We start from the raw sequence: 18,123 nt of genomic DNA on the forward strand, positions 1-18,123 counted from the left end.
AATATGCAATGTTCTTATTCTCTCCTCTCACCAACCCTAAAGACAATCACCCAGAATATAAAAATGTAATGTTAATTGCCTTTTTCAGAGGCCATCCATTGTTGACAAAAGTGAATGGATCACACATTTAGTTGTTCTAAATGGGAGAGCTGAAACATCATAAATGCACAAGCCACATTAATCTTATCTGGTATATTATGTCCCGAAACAAGACCAGTCTCCTCTATGAGGTCGGCTAAAGGTCAAAGCAGCTGAGCATCTAATAGAAATCCTAAGATTCCTCTGATTTAAGATTCTTTTTACTGGGATAGAGCTGGTAATTTTAAGGAAAATTTGTAAAGCAGAAATATCTGTAACAGTTATATCAAATCCAAAGGATTTTTTTTTGTTTTTGTTTTTTGTTTTGTTGTCTGGCTCTGGTAGAGAGGATTTGGCAAATTTGTCCTTACTTTTCGTCCTAAGTTTACGTCTTTACCAACATAAGAGAAAGTAGCTGTTAATGGATAAGATGACATACATTGGGCCGGAAACAGAATACCTTTACAACCAAATGGGAAAAACTGAATGTCTACAGATAAATTTCTCCCAAAAACAGCTAAACAAAATAATAAAAGTAGACATATCTTATGTAAAATTAGCAATGCAATTAGGATAAATGTGTGGCACACAGGAAGACACTGGAAACTCAATTACCTGCTTGCGGACTTAGAATTACATTCTGTTGCTTTCTTCTCCTCTCTTCTTGTGCAGATAAGCCCTGAAAAACAACCACAATATTATACAGCAGATCATAAGAGGAAAAATCACTATGGCTTTGGATTTAGTTCAAGAAAACAAACCTGTTTCTCCTTCTCTCTCAGATTTTTATGGTGACTTGATGAGGAGGACGTAAGGTTCTCCATTTTCACATTACCTGCAAAATGACAAACTAAGATAAAGGACGCAAGGCACATCTCCAAAATTTATTCATCAATATTTTGTGCATTTCTCTAATTGTTAAGAACTTTAACAAAACCAATATATAAACTATGATGTTTGAAGAAAATAAAGAAGCTAATATATTCAAAGACCCATGGAAAATGTCAATATAAAGTTATCTTGTCTAAAAGCCGACAACTGATCCAAGTTTTGGCTGCATTTACTTTCAGTTCTAACACAGTGAGCGCGTTAATTTGTCTAACTTTGAGGTTTGACAGCTGGGACTATCTTCATCCTAAAAGAAGATACTTCTCCTTTCATCCTCCTGTTCCATCACACTTTACATAGGACTCCTTACTTTCTTTCACTGCCATTTCCAAAGACACTGACGTCTCAATTCAACCGTTCTCTGAAAAAGATTTTCCAAAAATACTTGGAAAATCTAGTTTGAAACTCCATGCGATACTCCAAAACCTCTATAGAAATGACCAAAATTAAATATGTTTTCATGTTATAGACCGAACTCATAATAGCGAGATGGTCCCTGTAGGTTGGGAGGGTGTGGTAGTGTGAGAGATTTTCATTTAAAATAGCAGAAAACCACGTATTCATTTGTCTTATTGCACGGAAGCATGGTGGGCTCTTCAAAGAGAGTTTACTTTCTATATTGAAGACCAAAAAACAGTCTAATTCAGTGGTCTCCTCTCCATCTTTGGTGCAAAGTTTCAGCTGCATTAAAATAAATATCCTCCCTTACTGTGGAAAGGCATACACTCTTGTCTGACTAAAGCTCGCCTGCAAAACTCCAGAACCGGTGGGGGCTTTGCCCTGACTAACTGATAATCCAGTAACTAACTATACTGCGAGGGTGTATATTTAGAAAAGAAACCATTTCAATGACCTTTTTATCAACAATACCTTTGGATTTCTTACTCAAATCTAAGAAAAATGTGATATTACACATGAATATATTAACAAGTTTGTCCCTTCCTTTAATCTCAGTTACCAAATTTCCCTGATGCATCAAAAATAAAAACAGGAAATGTCTTCCTTACCCTTGGAGTCTAACACTACAGGCTTAGCATCAGTTTTTATCCAACGTATATTTGAGGAAGCAGAGATTCATACTTAAACGAGTTAACTCATCATTTTGTGCTCAACACTGCACTACCTTGCTGTAATCTAGATGTTAGTCCTGGCTGTGGAACTGTCATTCAACCCTCTTGTGGCTCTTTTCGGTACTGAAGGAACTACCAACAATTATTTCTCCTTAGAAAAAAAAAAAAAAAATCATTATCATTTGCTTGTCTTCTGGCAAGACAGATACTCTATGGTTCAAGACAAAGGTCTGCTACTAACTGGGTGAACTGGCTGCTATTTTTGATTTTTGTCAGGGTACCAGATCATCATCTAGGTTCAAATACATAAAGAAATTTTTAAGCTAGACGTTCAGTTCAATTGTTTTACTACAGATCAGCTTCAGTTGAGATGTTGAGAAGTTTCTATATATGTTTTTGTGCATCTCGTCCTCTTTGGTTATTTATTTATTTTTAAAATTTAATAATAAATATCTTTGAGGAAAAAAAAATCCATCCAAGAACCTGCGGGGCTTCTGTAAAGGTGACAGTCCTTCTTGATGTGGGTGCCTGATCCACACAGGAAGCAGCAGCGCATGTCCAGTGCATCTCGTTTCTTCCAGTGTTCATTCCTATACCTGACTGGATCCATGAACTCCTCTGTTGAATCGTGAAAGTGCTCTGGCCTGTTCTCCGATTCCCGTCGGTGCTTCGGTCTGCGACAAAACACGCGGTGCGTCACATAACGTTCCAAACATCTGAGTCAGAAACACGGATGGATTCAAACAAAACGTGCTGCGGTTATACCCACTTGTTGCGCATCGGGCAGTCTTTCAAAAAGTGTCCGATCTTTCCACAGACGCGGCAGCAGCGATCGTTTGGCGCAACTTCTCCCTCGGTCAGAACTTCGGGGTCGAAGAAATACTCCTGCACACAAGAATTACATTAACACTAATAAAAAATAATAAAATATAAAATTATGAAGTCTAGATTTCCGAAACGCACCATTTCACTGGGATACTCTGGTGGTAAACCTTTCATGGGTGTGCCAAACACTCTTCTTCCGTTGATGAACGCCTTCATGATAAAGTTTGTCACTGTTTAGATGACAAAGTAACACATAAGAATACATCTATAAAATACTGACACTATAAGTATATAGATTACAAATAGAGGAACAGAAACCATACTTCTCCTGGAGAGACCAGCACCCAAATTATGATTCAGGTCAAAAGGATCTGGAATGAGAAAAGAGAGAATTTCGGGAACCGTCTGACAGTAAACTTTGAACTGTGAGTGTCGGTAAAACTGACCTTCAATGACAATGTACTTGGACGTCCACTGTTTGTTGAACGTGGTGAGGCGGGTATGCTGTCGGATACAAACAACATGCTCTCTGAAGTCAAAGTCCTCTGTGTAGAAGCGGAGCAGACCGAGCCAGAGCTCCCCAACAGACTCGGTGTTCTGTCCATACAGTGGCCAGTGACAAGGCTGCAGGTGGAAGATAATAACAAATCATGTTATTGATTTACATGAGCACTAACAGTGCCTTGCTTAAGTAGTTATGATGATAAACCACCAAAAGTAGTGTGAAACTGAAGGAAAAATGTATACGTTTTTTAAGGATTCAAAATAAAAATCTGTAAAGTATTGTATATATTTGAGGCCTTTCCACTGTATCATTAAAGACTTGCATAGTCATTTTACAAACCAGCATGTAAATGCCTCAGAGTTTTATTTGTAAAAGTCATGTTTCATTTAGATTCTTCACAATGACACACAGCATTTTCTGTAGTAAATCACCAAAGGTCTTGTAAACACATAACAGGGTCCTTCAAAAAAAAACAAATTTAATAATGTCACAGATTGTAATGTGCGGGAAACTAAATCTCCATTTTCAAATCTCCACTTTGGTCGGACTTTTCATAAATAATCATTTTAGTGGTGTTAAACAGAGTTTTTGTGTGGATGAAAAGCAGAAATGCTGAAAAAACTTTTAATTTTCCCAAATATGGCTATGTGTGAATTTGGCCTAAAATCTCAATAAAATCCATTATTTGTGGAAAAACTTAATAGTTTATGTATTCCTTTGCAAGGCACTTGAAGTAACATTCTCACCAGTGTTTTCAAATCATCAAAGAAATAGACGTTCCAGCCATCAACAAGAACTTCCGGCTTCGTTTCTCCACCGTAAATCTGCAAAACAACAACACGAGGTTAAATGAAGGACTCAAGCTCAAAAAGGTCAGCTTGGGCATTTCAACGGTATGTTGTCTGCTGTACCTCTTGCAGCACAGGGATGACTGGCGGGTTTCTCTGCTGAAGGAAGAACAGCACCATGAGAGTGTAGGCGTAGGATGAGAGGCTGCCACGGGAAGCATCTCCAATGTCGCACATCTTTAGAGGGAAAGCAGATAATGAGATACTGCAGCATAAACAAACCAAAAGAAAGATGCTTTAGTCGAGTACATTTTGCGCGTTCACCTTTGCAAAAACCTTCATAATATAACAGAGGATCTTCACTCTTCTGTCTATTGCAGCATATGATGCTAGCAGGCGTGTGTTATGCAAGGCCTGCGGAAAAAAACAACAACAGCTTTTAATGGCCTGTCAATAATAATAAATAAAGCAAAGGACAGGAGTTGATTCCTACCAGTGTGTTGTAGAGGCTGATGTCTCCCTCCAATCCAGTGCGAAGATGGTAAAACTTAACAATGGGTACTTTAGCTGTGGTGATGGGAAGAATGTTCCTAAGACCTGGCAGCAGAATAGAACAGAACAGAAATATAATTTATTTTCCCACAGTGGGGAAATTCAGATGATATTTGAGCATAAACAGAGTTAATTAATGTTCCTTAAACAATTCAACTTCACAAAATCAGACAAAAAGTCAATCCTTGATTTAAGCTGGGAAAACAAAAAAATGAGATATTACTGGAATAGTTTACTGCAAAATTAATGAATCTAATTAAAAAAAAACTAAAATAAGTTGTGCAACAACGTAGATCATTCTCTAATCCAGAGGTCCTCAAATCCAGGCCTCCGAGCCTGGTATAATGTAACTTTTTAGCTGTGTCTCTGGTTCAGCACATTTCAATCAAATATCTGAATGACCTCCTCGGTGCAGCCGAGCTCTCCAGAGTGCGTTGATGCAGAAACACATCTAAAACCTGCAGGACGCCGGCCCTCGAGGCCTGGATTGGAGGGTCTCTGCTCTAGTCTTTAATCACTGCTGCTCTGTCATACCTGGGTGTTTCTTCAGCTGTCTTGCCAGGCCTTTAATGATATTAATGCAGTCAACGTCCTGTCAGAGAAAAGTGTATTCTTATGCTTCCTTCTCCAGAAAAATAAGTTTGTTATGTGATCAAACTTTAATTGGCGTAACGTAAAATGTTTACAATAAATGTCATCGAATAGAAGTACAAAAAGAGAAATAACTTACATCCATGGTTTCCTTTCCCTCCAAAACCATGCAGATATCAAGATCACTCTGCCTGAAGCCAAAACCATTTTTGGATGAGCCAAACAATTGTAGTCGAGCCCCTGTGCAGAAAAAATGGACCAAAAAGAACCAACAATCTTATAAGTATGGTGATGTGAAAAACTGACACGTCATCATTCAATCACAGGTAAACTTTGGTCATTGCACCACTTAGTCAGAGATTTTTATACTGCCATGTACTTTGGTAAGCAGAGGAGTTTATGGTCGACTCAACAACTGCAAAGTGTTCAGTTTCTCTGGCTGCTAAACGTCTGCAGCACCAACTGCTTTCCTCAGGTCATCACACATACATGCCCCACATAAGCAAACTGACAAATATTCTGTTTTCATCAAACTTGCCAAACTTCCTGATGATCAAATACTGTCAGTAGCAGCACCAGGCAGCTGCTTCCCCTATTGATTCCAATGGAAGTAGCAGAGTTCCATTGGAACTCAGTTTCAACTTTCAGTGTTTCAACTTTCAGTGTTGAAAGTTATGGGAACATTTTTTCCCTTGACTGACAGGTCAAAAAGCCAGTTTCAGTTAAAAAGAAAAAAAACACAAACTAAACCAAATAACATGATGAAAAACACGATTCACTTTACCAGCAAACTGTCGTCTAACAAAGCTCTCCAAGTCTTGAAGGATGAGCTCTCTCACACCATTTTCCAGGTCATCAGGGGCAAAATCGGCTAAAAGAAAAAAATAAAAATGAAAACACAAATCACTTTGTGGTAACTTGGTCCTAACAGTGAAGTCATCACATTTAAAAGCCACCAGGAGTGGTCGGAGGACTCCTTTTTTACTGAAAAAAAAAAAAAAAAAAAAGAATGTATTTAACCACCACCTCCCTCAAGGTGTTCCTTCTTTGACTGAAACAAGCACTAAATTACTTCAATGTAAGTAGATGTAACATGAACATATTAAGAATATCTAGCCTGAAACAAATATGAAATAAGATCTGTAGTGTTTCTGGATATTATTTATGCTTATGGTTAAATCTTTCAGCTCGTGGGGCATCAAACAACTCAACTACCGAATAGAAAACGTCAATAATGCTTTTAAGATGTTGCACACACTGGACGATTTTCAACAAACAAAGGGAGTGGCGCAAAACTGTGTTTGCCCCCTTACAGTTTTGTCTGTTTTAGGTTTCTTTGGTCAGATTTAAAATGCTTCAGATAATGAAATTACTTTCAATGAAGAAAGCCGCTTTCAAGTGATGCTTTCATTTATTAAAGAGATTAGTTCTCTCATGTCTGCTGAAAGAAAAGTACAGGACAGCTCCCCAAAGTGAATCAACTGAATGTCAGGACTTACAGTAGCATTGCTCGCAGACTCTGTTAAGGACACAGAGGAAGTCCGGCGTTAGTGGAGGCAGCGGATCCAGCTCCACCTTCTTAAAATCCTCCGGGCAGTCTTTCTTCAGATGTCCATCACGTTTGCACAAGCTGCACACCACCATGTGTGACTACAAAAGTATTATAGTGAGCTTAATTCAGACAATTAAGATTTTAGATGGTAAAAGTAAAAAATGGTGCCAAACTTACCTTTCCTTTGGTAAAAGCTTGCTTGGTGAACTCGTAAGCATATTGGCTTTGCTGTTGGTATTGACTTTTGGTGCTTTCATTTTTAGTTTTACTCATTGAAGGTGAAAGCCTGACATGTGCCAGCTCCTCTTCCTCCTCTTCATCCAGAGAACCAGGTGTGTCCAAATCCGGAGGCTCCTCGTCGGAGAGAAGTTCCTCTCCAGAGATCTCATCCACAGGGAAAATGTCCTCCTCCTCTGTTGTTAAGCTGTCCAAGTGCTCTCGATCGTGCGGCTGACTATCAACGTCAAGATCCTCATCCTGCTCTTCCTCATCCTCCTCATCCTCTGAGAAACTACTCTTGCCCAGGTCGGCCTTTTCCTTCTCCTGCTCTTCGTCGGAGTCGCTACATTCCTCAACTTCTTCCTCTTCTTCAATTATACAGTCAGAGTCATCAGGGCCATCATCTGCTCCCCGAGTCTGGCTGGGGGACTGGAGGGAGAGCTGACTGAAATCAGACAGACCGCTGGCTCCTTCATTCAGGCCCTGCTTGGCTTCGTCTCTGTGGTTAGCAGCAGACGTATTGAGCGGAAGAGCGAAGTACTTGTACGTAGTCTTGAGGCAGTGGAGGATGTAGTCAAACATTTGCTGGCTGTTCACAGTGCGGGCCACGTTTCTCTTTACAGCAAACGGGTCTGAAAACCAGCACATTTTCTCAGTGTTAAGGCATGTTTTCACGAGTAATCACCCCAGTTTTAAAGTCCTTCCACTGCCTACATCCAGCTCAGAGAATAGACTTTAAAATACTTTTGTTAGTTTAGAAATCACTGAACAGCTTATTATCAAAATACAGTAAGGAGCTGCTGTTGTTGTATAAACCTTCAAGACCACTTTGGTCTTCTGGCTCCTGTCTTTTATGATGCAGTTGTCGTAGAGAAGAGGGAGGAGCTAGGAATGAGCAAGGGGGCATTGAAAACTTTCCATCTATGCAGGACAAGTAAACTGGCATTTAAGATGAAAGAATAAAAATCAGTGAGCCATATGATTCCATGCCATAACCTGTTGGTGCATCACTTTCCAAATAAATGTAATTTAATTAAAAAAGTTAACAGACTAAAGATACATACTCAGCCTTCAGGGCTTTCAGGTGCCACCAAATATCAAGGTAGTCGAGTAAAAATCTAAATTCACGCGCAGAAATAAAACAAATTTCTTACGGCAAAGAATTTGAATGAGTTGTGTCCTCCTGATATGTTGAAAGTAATGTGAATAAAGTTTCCGGTTCTTAAAATGAAAAACCTCCAAGAGGTATGAACACTGCATGGCGTATTTTACAAACGAGAGCAGCTAACTTTAAAGAGCTTCTGACCCTCGACAGCGATGCGTTTCTTCGGCCAGTCTTTCATCTCTCTCGAGAGGACGGCGTTGGTTCGCACACTGATCACGTTGTCGGCCATGATGAATTCCAGTGAGTAGAAGCGGAGCATTTCTATCCACAGGAGCCCAACCTCCACCGGTAGATGGGAACTCTGGAACATCAGTGGTACCTGGAAGACACAGCCAACTTACATGAGTTAAATTAAGACCTTTGAAGTGTTCGTTTGAAGCAAAACATGTTCAGTTTTCCACAATTAAACATAAACTCAATATATATTTTGTAAATGTTTTGATTGTGTTTCACTGATTTTGTTTCCATGCTTCTTCTCATTAAGTTTTGCAGATCTGTTATGGATTAAACATCTTATTCTGATGATGGTAAACCTTACTCATCTTAAAAACTATTTTAAAATTAACTAATTGTTCATTTTATGATTACCTTCCCCTTCATTGTGGACCTCTCTGCTGGCTGGGTGGATTCTTTGGAGGAAGGGACGTTGTAGGTCCAGTGAATATACCCTTCATCAGTATGTGTGAGGTTGAAGGCTGAAAGCCTGCTCAGTGAAAACACCTTAATCTAAACACAATAAAATCCCAAGATTAGTTCCTACAGAAAGCAAATGGGCAGAGCTAAACATCGGTTCCAGAATTTATTTATTTCCCAGAAGAAATGTAAAAAAAAAAAAAAAACACACCCCCTGGTTCAGATAAGTCGGTAAGAGAGGCTCTTTACGCTTCTGTAAGTAGAAGATAACCATGAGGGCAAACACATATGGAGGCAACCCTCCTTCCTCTGGACGGTCGATTTCACAGATCTACATAAAAGCAGAAAATCAAGGTAAGTTTTATCAGCATGAAAGTCGTCTTCATGCTCTGTCAGCTTTACAAACTGCCTGGTTAACCCTGGGATAAACAGGAGACATACCTGTGCCCAGTGTCTGAGGCCCAAGACCAGAGGGAGGAGAAGATGTTCCATGTTGGCAAGAGCAGACAAGTAGGAAGTGGTCTGGAAAGCATTTTCATTCCCAGCACTCACTTTGCAGATTAAGCCACTGTTGGGATAAATTATATTTTCCTGTCATGAAAACTTTACAACTTTTGTACCCACAGATACATAAAATATATTGTAAACTTATCTATTCCCAGTTGGCTCTTTTTGTTTTGTTGAATGCATCTACAATTTATGTACTGGTCATAAAAACTGTAGTTGCCATAAAACTGCGCTAATTGCAATTACAAAACTAAATCTGCCTGATGGAAAAACACCAGCTTAAAAAAAAAAAAAAAGTGCTGGGCACTTAAAAAAAAAGTGCTGGGCTAAGTGCACCAAAACTGGTGCACTTTTGCAAAACTGCAATGGAATCACTTGTTTCGCATCACGCCAGTATGTTACTGCTTCAAATAAGCAGTACTCTGCTGAACAGTTTTATTATGACACTGTAGATGTACAACACTCACTGCAGTCCTCTTCATCAAGAGAAGAGGTCAGTACAGGAAAAGTCTATCTGTATTCAACGATCGGATGCAGAAGACTAGAAGTAGATGCCTCGAATACAAATACAACAAGGTTAGAATGCTTAGAAGCTTTACTTTCATGTGTTTTTGATATTTATGTAAAGTTTTTCAATTGTTGCCTTATTCAACAGTAGATGTGCATGTAAAACTGAAACCCTTCTGCTCTTGCTGCATCACTTTCACTGTGGGACAACCTTAAAAAATAGGACTGAAGAAACTGTAAGACAGACCGGCGTCCCAGTCTGTCTTCCAGTCTGGCCAACAAGGACTGCAACCCCACTAGACGCAGGAATTTAGCTTTGCACTCCATAACAGTAACATTTACAAAAGAGTGGAAAAAAAACAATAAAAAAGAAAAACTGAAAAGAAAAAAAATCGAATGTAATGAAAGAGAACCCATTAAAGGATAAGTGTGAAGAAAGAAAAGGCATTTCAACCACTTTGCACATTAAGAAAATAGGGCAACTGCCAAATATAAACAAGACTTCAACAAGGTATCAATATGGGCTCCTGCCTTGCTTGCTTAATTAAACCAAGCAATAATCCTAATTTTAAAACATATTTTCACCCACTGAATCTGATCATTGGCACTAACCTCTTTCTTTCTTTACAGATGACCACAGGCACCCTGGCATGAAAGTCTGCTTCCACATTACAAAAATAAGCTGAAAAGAATTAAATCAATAAAACAGAAGACATTAATGCACATTAGCAGCATGACAGTTTTTATAGTTATGGTGGGATTTCTTCGTTAAAGGATGGTTTGAAGGATAAGGTGACTTACGACTCTCAGAGAGAGCCTCCTTAACCACCAACAAGACATCTGGTTGATGCATCTGTGGATAAAATCCAATTCAAGAGCTTTACACATCAATAAAAAATGAGATAAATGTGGGAAAATCTACAACCCAATATTAAAAATACGATTTACAATGTGAAAATTATTCCACGTGTCAGACATAGTGATAAGACATGCATTTAAACAGTCAAACTCACAAACTGTTACTTACGTGAGGTGGGTACTGAATGTCAATGTTGACATCAGAGTCCTTAAATCCAAACTTCGTGCAAGATGAGCCATAAAGCCTGAGCCGTATTTCTGCAAGACGAGAAAATAAAAAAAGATTCCAATAGAACTGTCACAAATTAGTCAACAGATTTTAAACAGTGTGACCCGACGGTCTGTGACATGCAGGTCATTAGGTAAAAATTTAAAAAATCACCTGGCAGGACGGACAGTAGAACGTCTTGCATGACGGAAACAAGACTCTCTCTCTTCAAAACATCCTGGTCATTCATCCCATGCTCATGGACAACCGCATTTAGAGCTGCAGTCACTGCACTGATGTGCTCCGGACCAGGAGGCATGATCTCAGTTAGCATCAGCTGCTCCTGTTTCTCCTGTGAACACAAACAAAAACATACGCAGCGGTTTTCTAAAGGATTCAGACTCCTCCAACTTTATTACATTTTCGTCGCATTACAACTCCAAACGTCATTAAAATTGCAAAATAATTCAAAATAATTTCTTACCCGAGCCCTCTTCTTGTGCCGTTTGTCTCTGACGTGCTTGAAAGCATGAGATATAGATTCCAGGGGAATATCACACAAAGCGCAGGTGTAAAGTGCACCAGGATTGCCATGGCAATTCTAAAAACAAAAGTCACTAGTACAATATTCTTGAAGTCAAGGTGTAAACAGTTTAAATACTGTGTATTTGACAGTCAGTACCTTCCTTAGTGGGTATATCTCATCTCTCCTTAGTCTTTTCTCTACTTGGCGTGTGGTTTGGAGATCTTGAACTGGGACTCTGACTTCCTCCATTTCAAGGCCCTTGCACTCTTCAGCCAAGGGTTTCTTCTTGTTTCTGTTTCTCTGTCTTCTTCCTTCGGAATAAGAAATTAAAGTCATTAATTAGTGATGTGTAGACATATCACAAATGGTATGCAGGGAACGCGAACAGATTTAAGATACAACCCCAATTCCAACAAAGTTGGGATGTTGTGTAAAACATAAATAAAAACAGAATATGAAGATTTGCTCATTCTTTTCAACCTGTATTCAACCGATTTCACTACAAAGATGAGCGTTATATTGTTCAAACACATAAGAGATGTTCACTTTTGGATTTAGATGCCTGCAACACATTCCAAAAAAGTTGGGCCAGAGGTAAGTTTACCACCTCATCCTTGCTTTTGCCTTTATACTGCATCATGACACTCACCTGTTTTAAATGAACCTGTTCGCCTCTGGAATGTTCCAAACAAATGTTTGAACTTTCCTTTTCAAATCTTTTGTTGCTTCTGTTCTGACTTTTTTGGGACATGTTGCAGGGATCAAATTCCAAATGAGTTAATATTTTCAAAACCACAATAAAATAAAGTTTTCCGCTTGGACATTAAATAATGTTCCTAAAACATTATGATATTTTAGGAACATCTTGTGTTTGCAGTGTATTCAACTGAATATAGGTAAAAAGATTTGCAAATCACTGTATTCTGTTTTTATTTTTGCTTTACCAAACATCACAACTTCATTGGAACTACGTGATTACCACATTCGAACACATCTTAGTTTTAATTTGTATTCTTCTTTTGTCACACACAACAACTTTCCAAAAGATCTCACCAGGTTTATGAGCGACGTCGTCTGTGTCCTCTCTCATTCCGTACTCATTTGAACTTTCTGCCTGGGTTCTCCTCCTCCAGTCGAGCTGCTGCGAATGTCCTCTCCAACTTTCCTCTTGACTGAAATCGTCTCTCCGAGAGGGGCTTTGACCACCTCTGAATCCACCAGGCGAGTAGCCCAGGGGTCCCAGGCCTCCCTTCTTGGGACTTGCATTGTAGGGACCACCCTGGCTCTTCTTGCCGTGCTGACCTCCCTCTGATCGCGAGTTATGTCCACGAATATGGTCCTGCATTTTCCAATTTTCTCCCTTGCCTGATGCTGTAGCTCCCTTCTCCCTGCTTTTCTGTTTAGACCTATAGGGTTTGCTCGAGTTTTCCATGATTCACTTTTGCTATAACTGCAGGATGACATGTAATTGTAATTTAGAATTGTTTTTTTGAATTGTCCAAGGTGTAGAAAATATAAGAGTAAACAACAGCGTTTAAATAAAAGCTATACAATTCAATTCTGGAACTCTTTTCAAATAAAACAGTGCAAAAAAACACAAACACAACAAAAATAACACAGACAATTCAAAAGACCCACATGAATTGTGTAGTAGTAACTATGGAAACTTGTAATCATTTTGGTTTTAGCAATTTTAGTCATTTTGAGACACTGTTTTGCAACAGTATTTCTGTTAAAAAGATTAAATAAAACCTGTCTAGTTGACTATCTTCAAAGCCTCCAACTTTGACACATAACTTTTTTATGCAAGTAGTTTGAGGAAAACAAATGATTTAAAAAGAAACACGCAGCATTAATAGTTCTTTAATCAGAATCCACTCGACTAAAACATAATATATCCGCTTAAATTCGGTGTTTGTGTTCTTATCAGCTTGCTTTCTGACTTTTAACCTCTAACTTTTATTGGTAGATACTGACAAGAGTAGAAATTTAATTCGACGGGAAGAATGTCTAAAATAAAATTAATCGAAACATAAAACTATATGAGTAAAACATATAATCAACAAACATTAAGGCTGCTATTTTCGGATAGACTTCTATTAGGCAACACGGCTCAATATACGTGGCTAACTGCGAGTCATTTACCAATGACTGTAAGGTTTTTTAGCTTAAGTTAGCAGCGTCTGCAGCATGAATTCCCGCTACCACTTCCTCGAGTTAAACCACACCAATTACGAACGTAACCAACAAATAACATACATGTTGGATAAATCCAAGACAGCTCACTGCCGCGTCATAACATAGCTAATGTTAGCAGCTAATGTTTAGCTTGCCACTTAGGATAGCTACACAGTTAGCCCAGATGCTAATGTTACGTTTTGTGTTGCGTTTTCTTTTCGTCGGTAGCTGTGGTCTTATAAAGCCTTTTGTTAAGAGACAGATACAAGAGTACACATTGTGGTCAAAATACGTTATATTCGTGGACATGATACATACTTGTCGGGTTGTTCATGTTGTCTTGCTGTTGAGTTTGAAAGATGACGTAAAGGACAAGGACTGGCTTTTTTTTTTTTTTTTTTTTAAATCATGAGCATTACAGTGAAGTATCACACAGTTCCAAATAAAATGTGCATATCATGAAAGATAAATAGACTTTTTTTCAGTGGCCCTAATCCTCTTCCGTATGAACGCGTTCATCTGGGAAATAAATATAATAACACTGACTAAAATACAATAAACAAGGTAAATCATGACCGAAAAGGAAGTGCAACGTCATAACCTTTAACACATATAAGATCAATAACCCCTATAAGCCACATGTTAAAACAGGTTTTTGTCAAAGAAAAATATGTCTTGTAATAAAAAATAACTGAAGACAATCAATTCTTATAAAAGTGAACTTGAATTATAGAAGAAAGTCACTAAAGAAACAGTACAATGACAGTACAAGTAAAATACAACAAAATTGAGAAGTACTAAAGAAGGATATGTTTATGCAGGAAATAAAACTATAAAAAGGAAAATGAATTACTGTAATAATGAAATAAGATATCACACAAAATAAAAATAATTCTGATAAATAAAATATAACAGAGCAATTATGAAAGACAATGACAACAGCAGTGCAATATACCGTCGGTTATCCGAAATTTTGAATCAGAAATTAGTCCAGCCATTAATTAAAATGAATAAAAATAAAAATCTTAAAACTGGTAACTGTATTACATTCTACTCAGTTGTTCACTCCTCAAAAGTTGATTATTTCACATTTTCAAATGAGCAACCAACGTGCGATGACAATTTTAGGTGACACTCTGTTAAATTTACACCTTATGAAATAAACTTTGTTTTTCATTTAACCTGTGAATAAATATGTTTTTTATTGCCTATTTGTTTTGTCCTGCAGAGTAAGTCTAAAAGCAACAGCTGCTAGAATTGCCACATGGCAAAGGTTTGTTAATTAAAACCAACATGGGATGGTGAGACTGAGCTCCCGTTGCCTGAGCAACGGAAGAAAGCCGAGACCCAAGAGCGGGGACTACCCCGGGAAAAGTGACGTCACTACGCGGCACAACTCTCCATGGAGCATCGAGCAAGGTGAGAACTTTATACACAAAAGCCCTAAAGACTGACGGACAGGTAGACATGGTGTCATTTAGAAAGGACGATTCAGTTTGCGATACATTTTGTAAAAGAAGACTCACGCCGCCTCGGCAGACTGCTCGGCACAGAAAGCAGAGACTTATGTCCAAACTGTGTGACTCTGGATTCGAGGACGATCTGGTTTCCTCTCCCATTCCGCCCCGTTGTCGGACGAATGCATCCCAACTGGAGTCAGAAGAATCAGAGTCCGCTGATGGACAGCTGTCCCACTGGTACCTTCAGTACGGAGACGTCGGTTTCAGGATCCAGAGGGAGAAAGAGTCGCAGTTTCATCCCTGCCAAAGCCTGGCACGTCAACCACAAGTAGGCCAGCAGAAATATAGCCTATTTACAGTAGATGATTGAGAATCAAAAATACGTAACTGGCTTATTCTGACTTGATTGAACACATGCAGTAATATGCATTAGATTTTTAATGTCAAACTACAATTTGACATCATCTTTTAGTTTCTTTCAAGACAATTTCGCAGAATATGTACTGCTGCAAAAGCAGTAGCATCCGTGCTTCAAAGTAAACATGGATTTCTTATGTTTTGTCTTTAGATTTTAATTTAACTTTTGACACCCAAACAGAAATGTAAATTTTCCAAACAGAACTTATAGCTAAAACATCTTATAAACAAATACAGCTTTTCCCAGTCTCAAGGAAATCTAAAATCTTTGCCATTTTTCTATCTTGAAGTTTTTAAGGCTTTTGGACTACAATGCTCCTCAATGACAGCCATTATACACAGATGGAGACAACATGGAAAAGTGGTAACCTTCCATATTAGAAGGAGTGCATAAAGCTACATCTGGGTAATTTGGTTGTGTGATGGTCTCAGGTGGATGTTGTCCATCAGAATAATTTATCAAAATTATTCTGAAGGAATCAAAAATTCTGCTCTCTGCAAAACAGAGTGAGCTGAAATCCCCCCAGACCGAATTAAATGATTCATTTCCATTTATTGCAAACTCTTAATGGTATTTAACGCTGATAAGAGTGGTACAATCATTTATTAGATTTAAAAGGCAAATACTTTTTTCATACAGCATGACTCGGGTCAGTTTTCTGATAATTCTTTACTCTGCCTGCAGCTGACTGCAGATGCACGCTGTAAGCTGGTGAGCTGGCTCATCCCCGTCCATAAACACTTCCGTCTGTCCTTTGAGTGCTGCTGCCTGACAGTGAACATCATGGACAGGTTCCTGGCGTCCACTCCAGTGGCCACAGACTGCTTCCAGCTCCTGGGTGTCACTGCACTCCTCTTAGCCAGTAAACAGGTAAGTCTTCAGTGAAGTCTTTCAGAGGCAGATCCCTCTGACTCCATTCAGATATCTCCCCATCTCTTTTTGTGTCTCTGTAGGTGGAGGTGCACTCTCCATCGGTCAGCTATCTCTTGTCTCTGTGCTGTGATGCTTTCACCAAGGAGCAGTTCTGCAACCTGGAGTGCCTCGTCCTGCTCCGCCTTAACTTTCGCCTCGCCTCGCCCACCCTGGCCTTCTTCCTGGATTACTTCAGCAGTCTCGTCGAGGCTGCCCAGTTTGTGATTAAGAACAACAGCGGTGATGGGTTTTCAGGAGTGAGTTCAGAGATAGCAAAGATCAGAAAGTGCAGTGAGCTTGCACAAAAAGTATGTGAGTTGACTCTAGCAGACTATGCTTTCAATAAATACCCACCGTCTCTGATTGCTTGCTGTGCCCTGAGACTTGCATGCGAATTACTGAGACCCGAACGCTGCGTTGCAGAGCAGGCAGACGTAGAGTTGGTGGAAAACCCATGGGAATGTTTCAGAGGAGATCTATGTATGCAGCCGGTTTGTATCCAGTCATGTGAAAGCTCTGCCTTTAGTCCTGGGCAGTGTTTGACAGGGGAGGTGACTCCTGATCAGGACTGCAGTCTGGTGCAGGAATGCAAAGACAACCTAAAGATGTTGGTGTCACTAAATCAGGAGACTCTAAAAGTGAGGCCATTAATGTAGAACATCACCTTAGAAAGTTAAAAAAGCTGGTTTCTAATCGTTTTTTCTTAGTCTATGATGTGTTTGGGAAGCAATGCATGATAATGATTTATTTTCGTAGATGTGAGCTGCTTACAGCCCTCATGAACAGTCATATGTTTGCAACCACTAAAGGTTTACTTGGTATTATATTTGATTTATTTGTGTTTCTACTCACACATTTCTGTAATCTGTTTACTGAAGGATTTTTGAACCATTGTATCTTATTTATTAATTGTTTTAAGTAATAAAGTGTATGAAAAAAAAATTGCTGGCTTTTACTTTGGTAGTGCGATGCAGCAATCCAGAGCTCAGGTTGTGCAAACTGACCACAGAATAACTGATGTAATAAAGATACTTGTGCAAAATTGTTATAGAAATATACCAAAATACACCAAATCCGAAATTGTAATGAAAGGTGGTTCTATAAAGCATTGATTCAGAGTTGCTGAACATATAAGAACTGCACATTTAAAAAAGAAATAAAGGAAAACTCCTCCAGTTTTATAATTTCTAGTTAGCTCATAAATTCACCATCAAATACAATAAAGTTGATTGTAACATTTGAAAAAGCTAATGGGGTTATTCTCATATTTATCCATAGTCACACATTCGTCACACATGTAAGACATAACTTCTGCCAATCGCTGCCATTTCCACTGGCCACTGCGCTGAAAGAAAGCAGAAAACCAAGACTATTGAAATGGGTCAAATAACAGTCAGTGAATAACATGTCAGGAAAACAACACAGATCAATTAAAATGTGTCAATCTGATGCAAAATAAAATCATTAATCTATTCAACACGGGCACAAGTCGCCTGAAAGCCAATGAACATGAGACAGGGGACCTTTCCATCTCACTGCCAGAAGAGAGAACCACACCATTTGACCCTCTATGTGATTTTGCTGATACAATTCGGGTTGCAAGGAATCAAAACATTAAAATATATATATATATATATATATATATATATATATATATATATATATATATATATATATATATAT

The 18,123-nt window shown here is 38.7% G+C and overlaps 2 protein-coding genes across 4 annotated transcripts in view; one reads left to right on the forward strand and one right to left on the reverse strand.

Moving 5' to 3' along the window:
• Positions 1-14,071, reverse strand: part of tut7 (terminal uridylyl transferase 7) — an 18,786-nt gene extending 4,715 nt beyond the window's left edge. Inside the window, exons 1-29 of one of the 3 annotated variants that reach the window (XR_001422471.1) lie at positions 13,969-14,071; positions 12,526-12,922; positions 11,629-11,783; positions 11,431-11,547; positions 11,121-11,298; positions 10,908-10,996; positions 10,682-10,733; positions 10,493-10,562; positions 9,308-9,434; positions 9,078-9,197; positions 8,822-8,959; positions 8,375-8,552; positions 7,027-7,700; positions 6,797-6,947; positions 6,082-6,168; positions 5,437-5,537; positions 5,241-5,298; positions 4,648-4,751; positions 4,479-4,568; positions 4,278-4,391; positions 4,113-4,190; positions 3,308-3,485; positions 3,185-3,232; positions 3,000-3,091; positions 2,806-2,921; positions 2,520-2,710; positions 2,090-2,159; positions 840-913; positions 744-757 (exon numbers count right to left, since the gene is read on the reverse strand). Coding sequence is in view for 1 of the 3 variants with exons in the window: in XM_015019548.1 (XP_014875034.1) it covers positions 694-757; positions 840-913; positions 2,520-2,710; positions 2,806-2,921; positions 3,000-3,091; positions 3,185-3,232; positions 3,308-3,485; positions 4,113-4,190; positions 4,278-4,391; positions 4,479-4,568; positions 4,648-4,751; positions 5,241-5,298; positions 5,437-5,537; positions 6,082-6,168; positions 6,797-6,947; positions 7,027-7,700; positions 8,375-8,552; positions 8,822-8,959; positions 9,078-9,197; positions 9,308-9,434; positions 10,493-10,562; positions 10,682-10,733; positions 10,908-10,996; positions 11,121-11,298; positions 11,431-11,547; positions 11,629-11,783; positions 12,526-12,904 (3,823 nt within the window). In the remaining 2 variants the exon portion in view is untranslated. Of the gene's footprint in view, positions 1-693; positions 758-839; positions 914-2,089; positions 2,188-2,519; positions 2,711-2,805; positions 2,922-2,999; positions 3,092-3,184; positions 3,233-3,307; positions 3,486-4,112; positions 4,191-4,277; positions 4,392-4,478; positions 4,569-4,647; positions 4,752-5,240; positions 5,299-5,436; positions 5,538-6,081; positions 6,169-6,796; positions 6,948-7,026; positions 7,701-8,374; positions 8,553-8,821; positions 8,960-9,077; positions 9,198-9,307; positions 9,435-10,492; positions 10,563-10,681; positions 10,734-10,907; positions 10,997-11,120; positions 11,299-11,430; positions 11,548-11,628; positions 11,784-12,525; positions 12,923-13,968 lie in introns of those variants that run through there. The other 2 variants (XR_001422472.1, XM_015019548.1) reach the window with 2 other exon arrangements.
• Positions 14,072-14,891: 820 nt separating this feature from the next.
• On the forward strand, positions 14,892-17,468 carry ccno (cyclin O). Its single transcript, XM_015019545.1, has 3 exons — positions 14,892-15,438; positions 16,213-16,398; positions 16,482-17,468. The coding sequence occupies exons 1-3, from the start codon at positions 15,118-15,120 to the stop codon at positions 17,094-17,096; spliced, it is 1,122 nt and encodes a 373-aa protein (XP_014875031.1). The 5' UTR covers positions 14,892-15,117; the 3' UTR covers positions 17,097-17,468.
• The last annotated feature ends 655 nt before the right edge of the window (positions 17,469-18,123 follow it).

The sequence above is a fragment of the Poecilia latipinna genome, unplaced genomic scaffold, assembly GCF_001443285.1.
Source record: "Poecilia latipinna isolate Pla-1442-1.1 unplaced genomic scaffold, P_latipinna-1.0 Scaffold2445, whole genome shotgun sequence".
Lineage (NCBI taxonomy): Eukaryota > Metazoa > Chordata > Actinopteri > Cyprinodontiformes > Poeciliidae > Poecilia > Poecilia latipinna.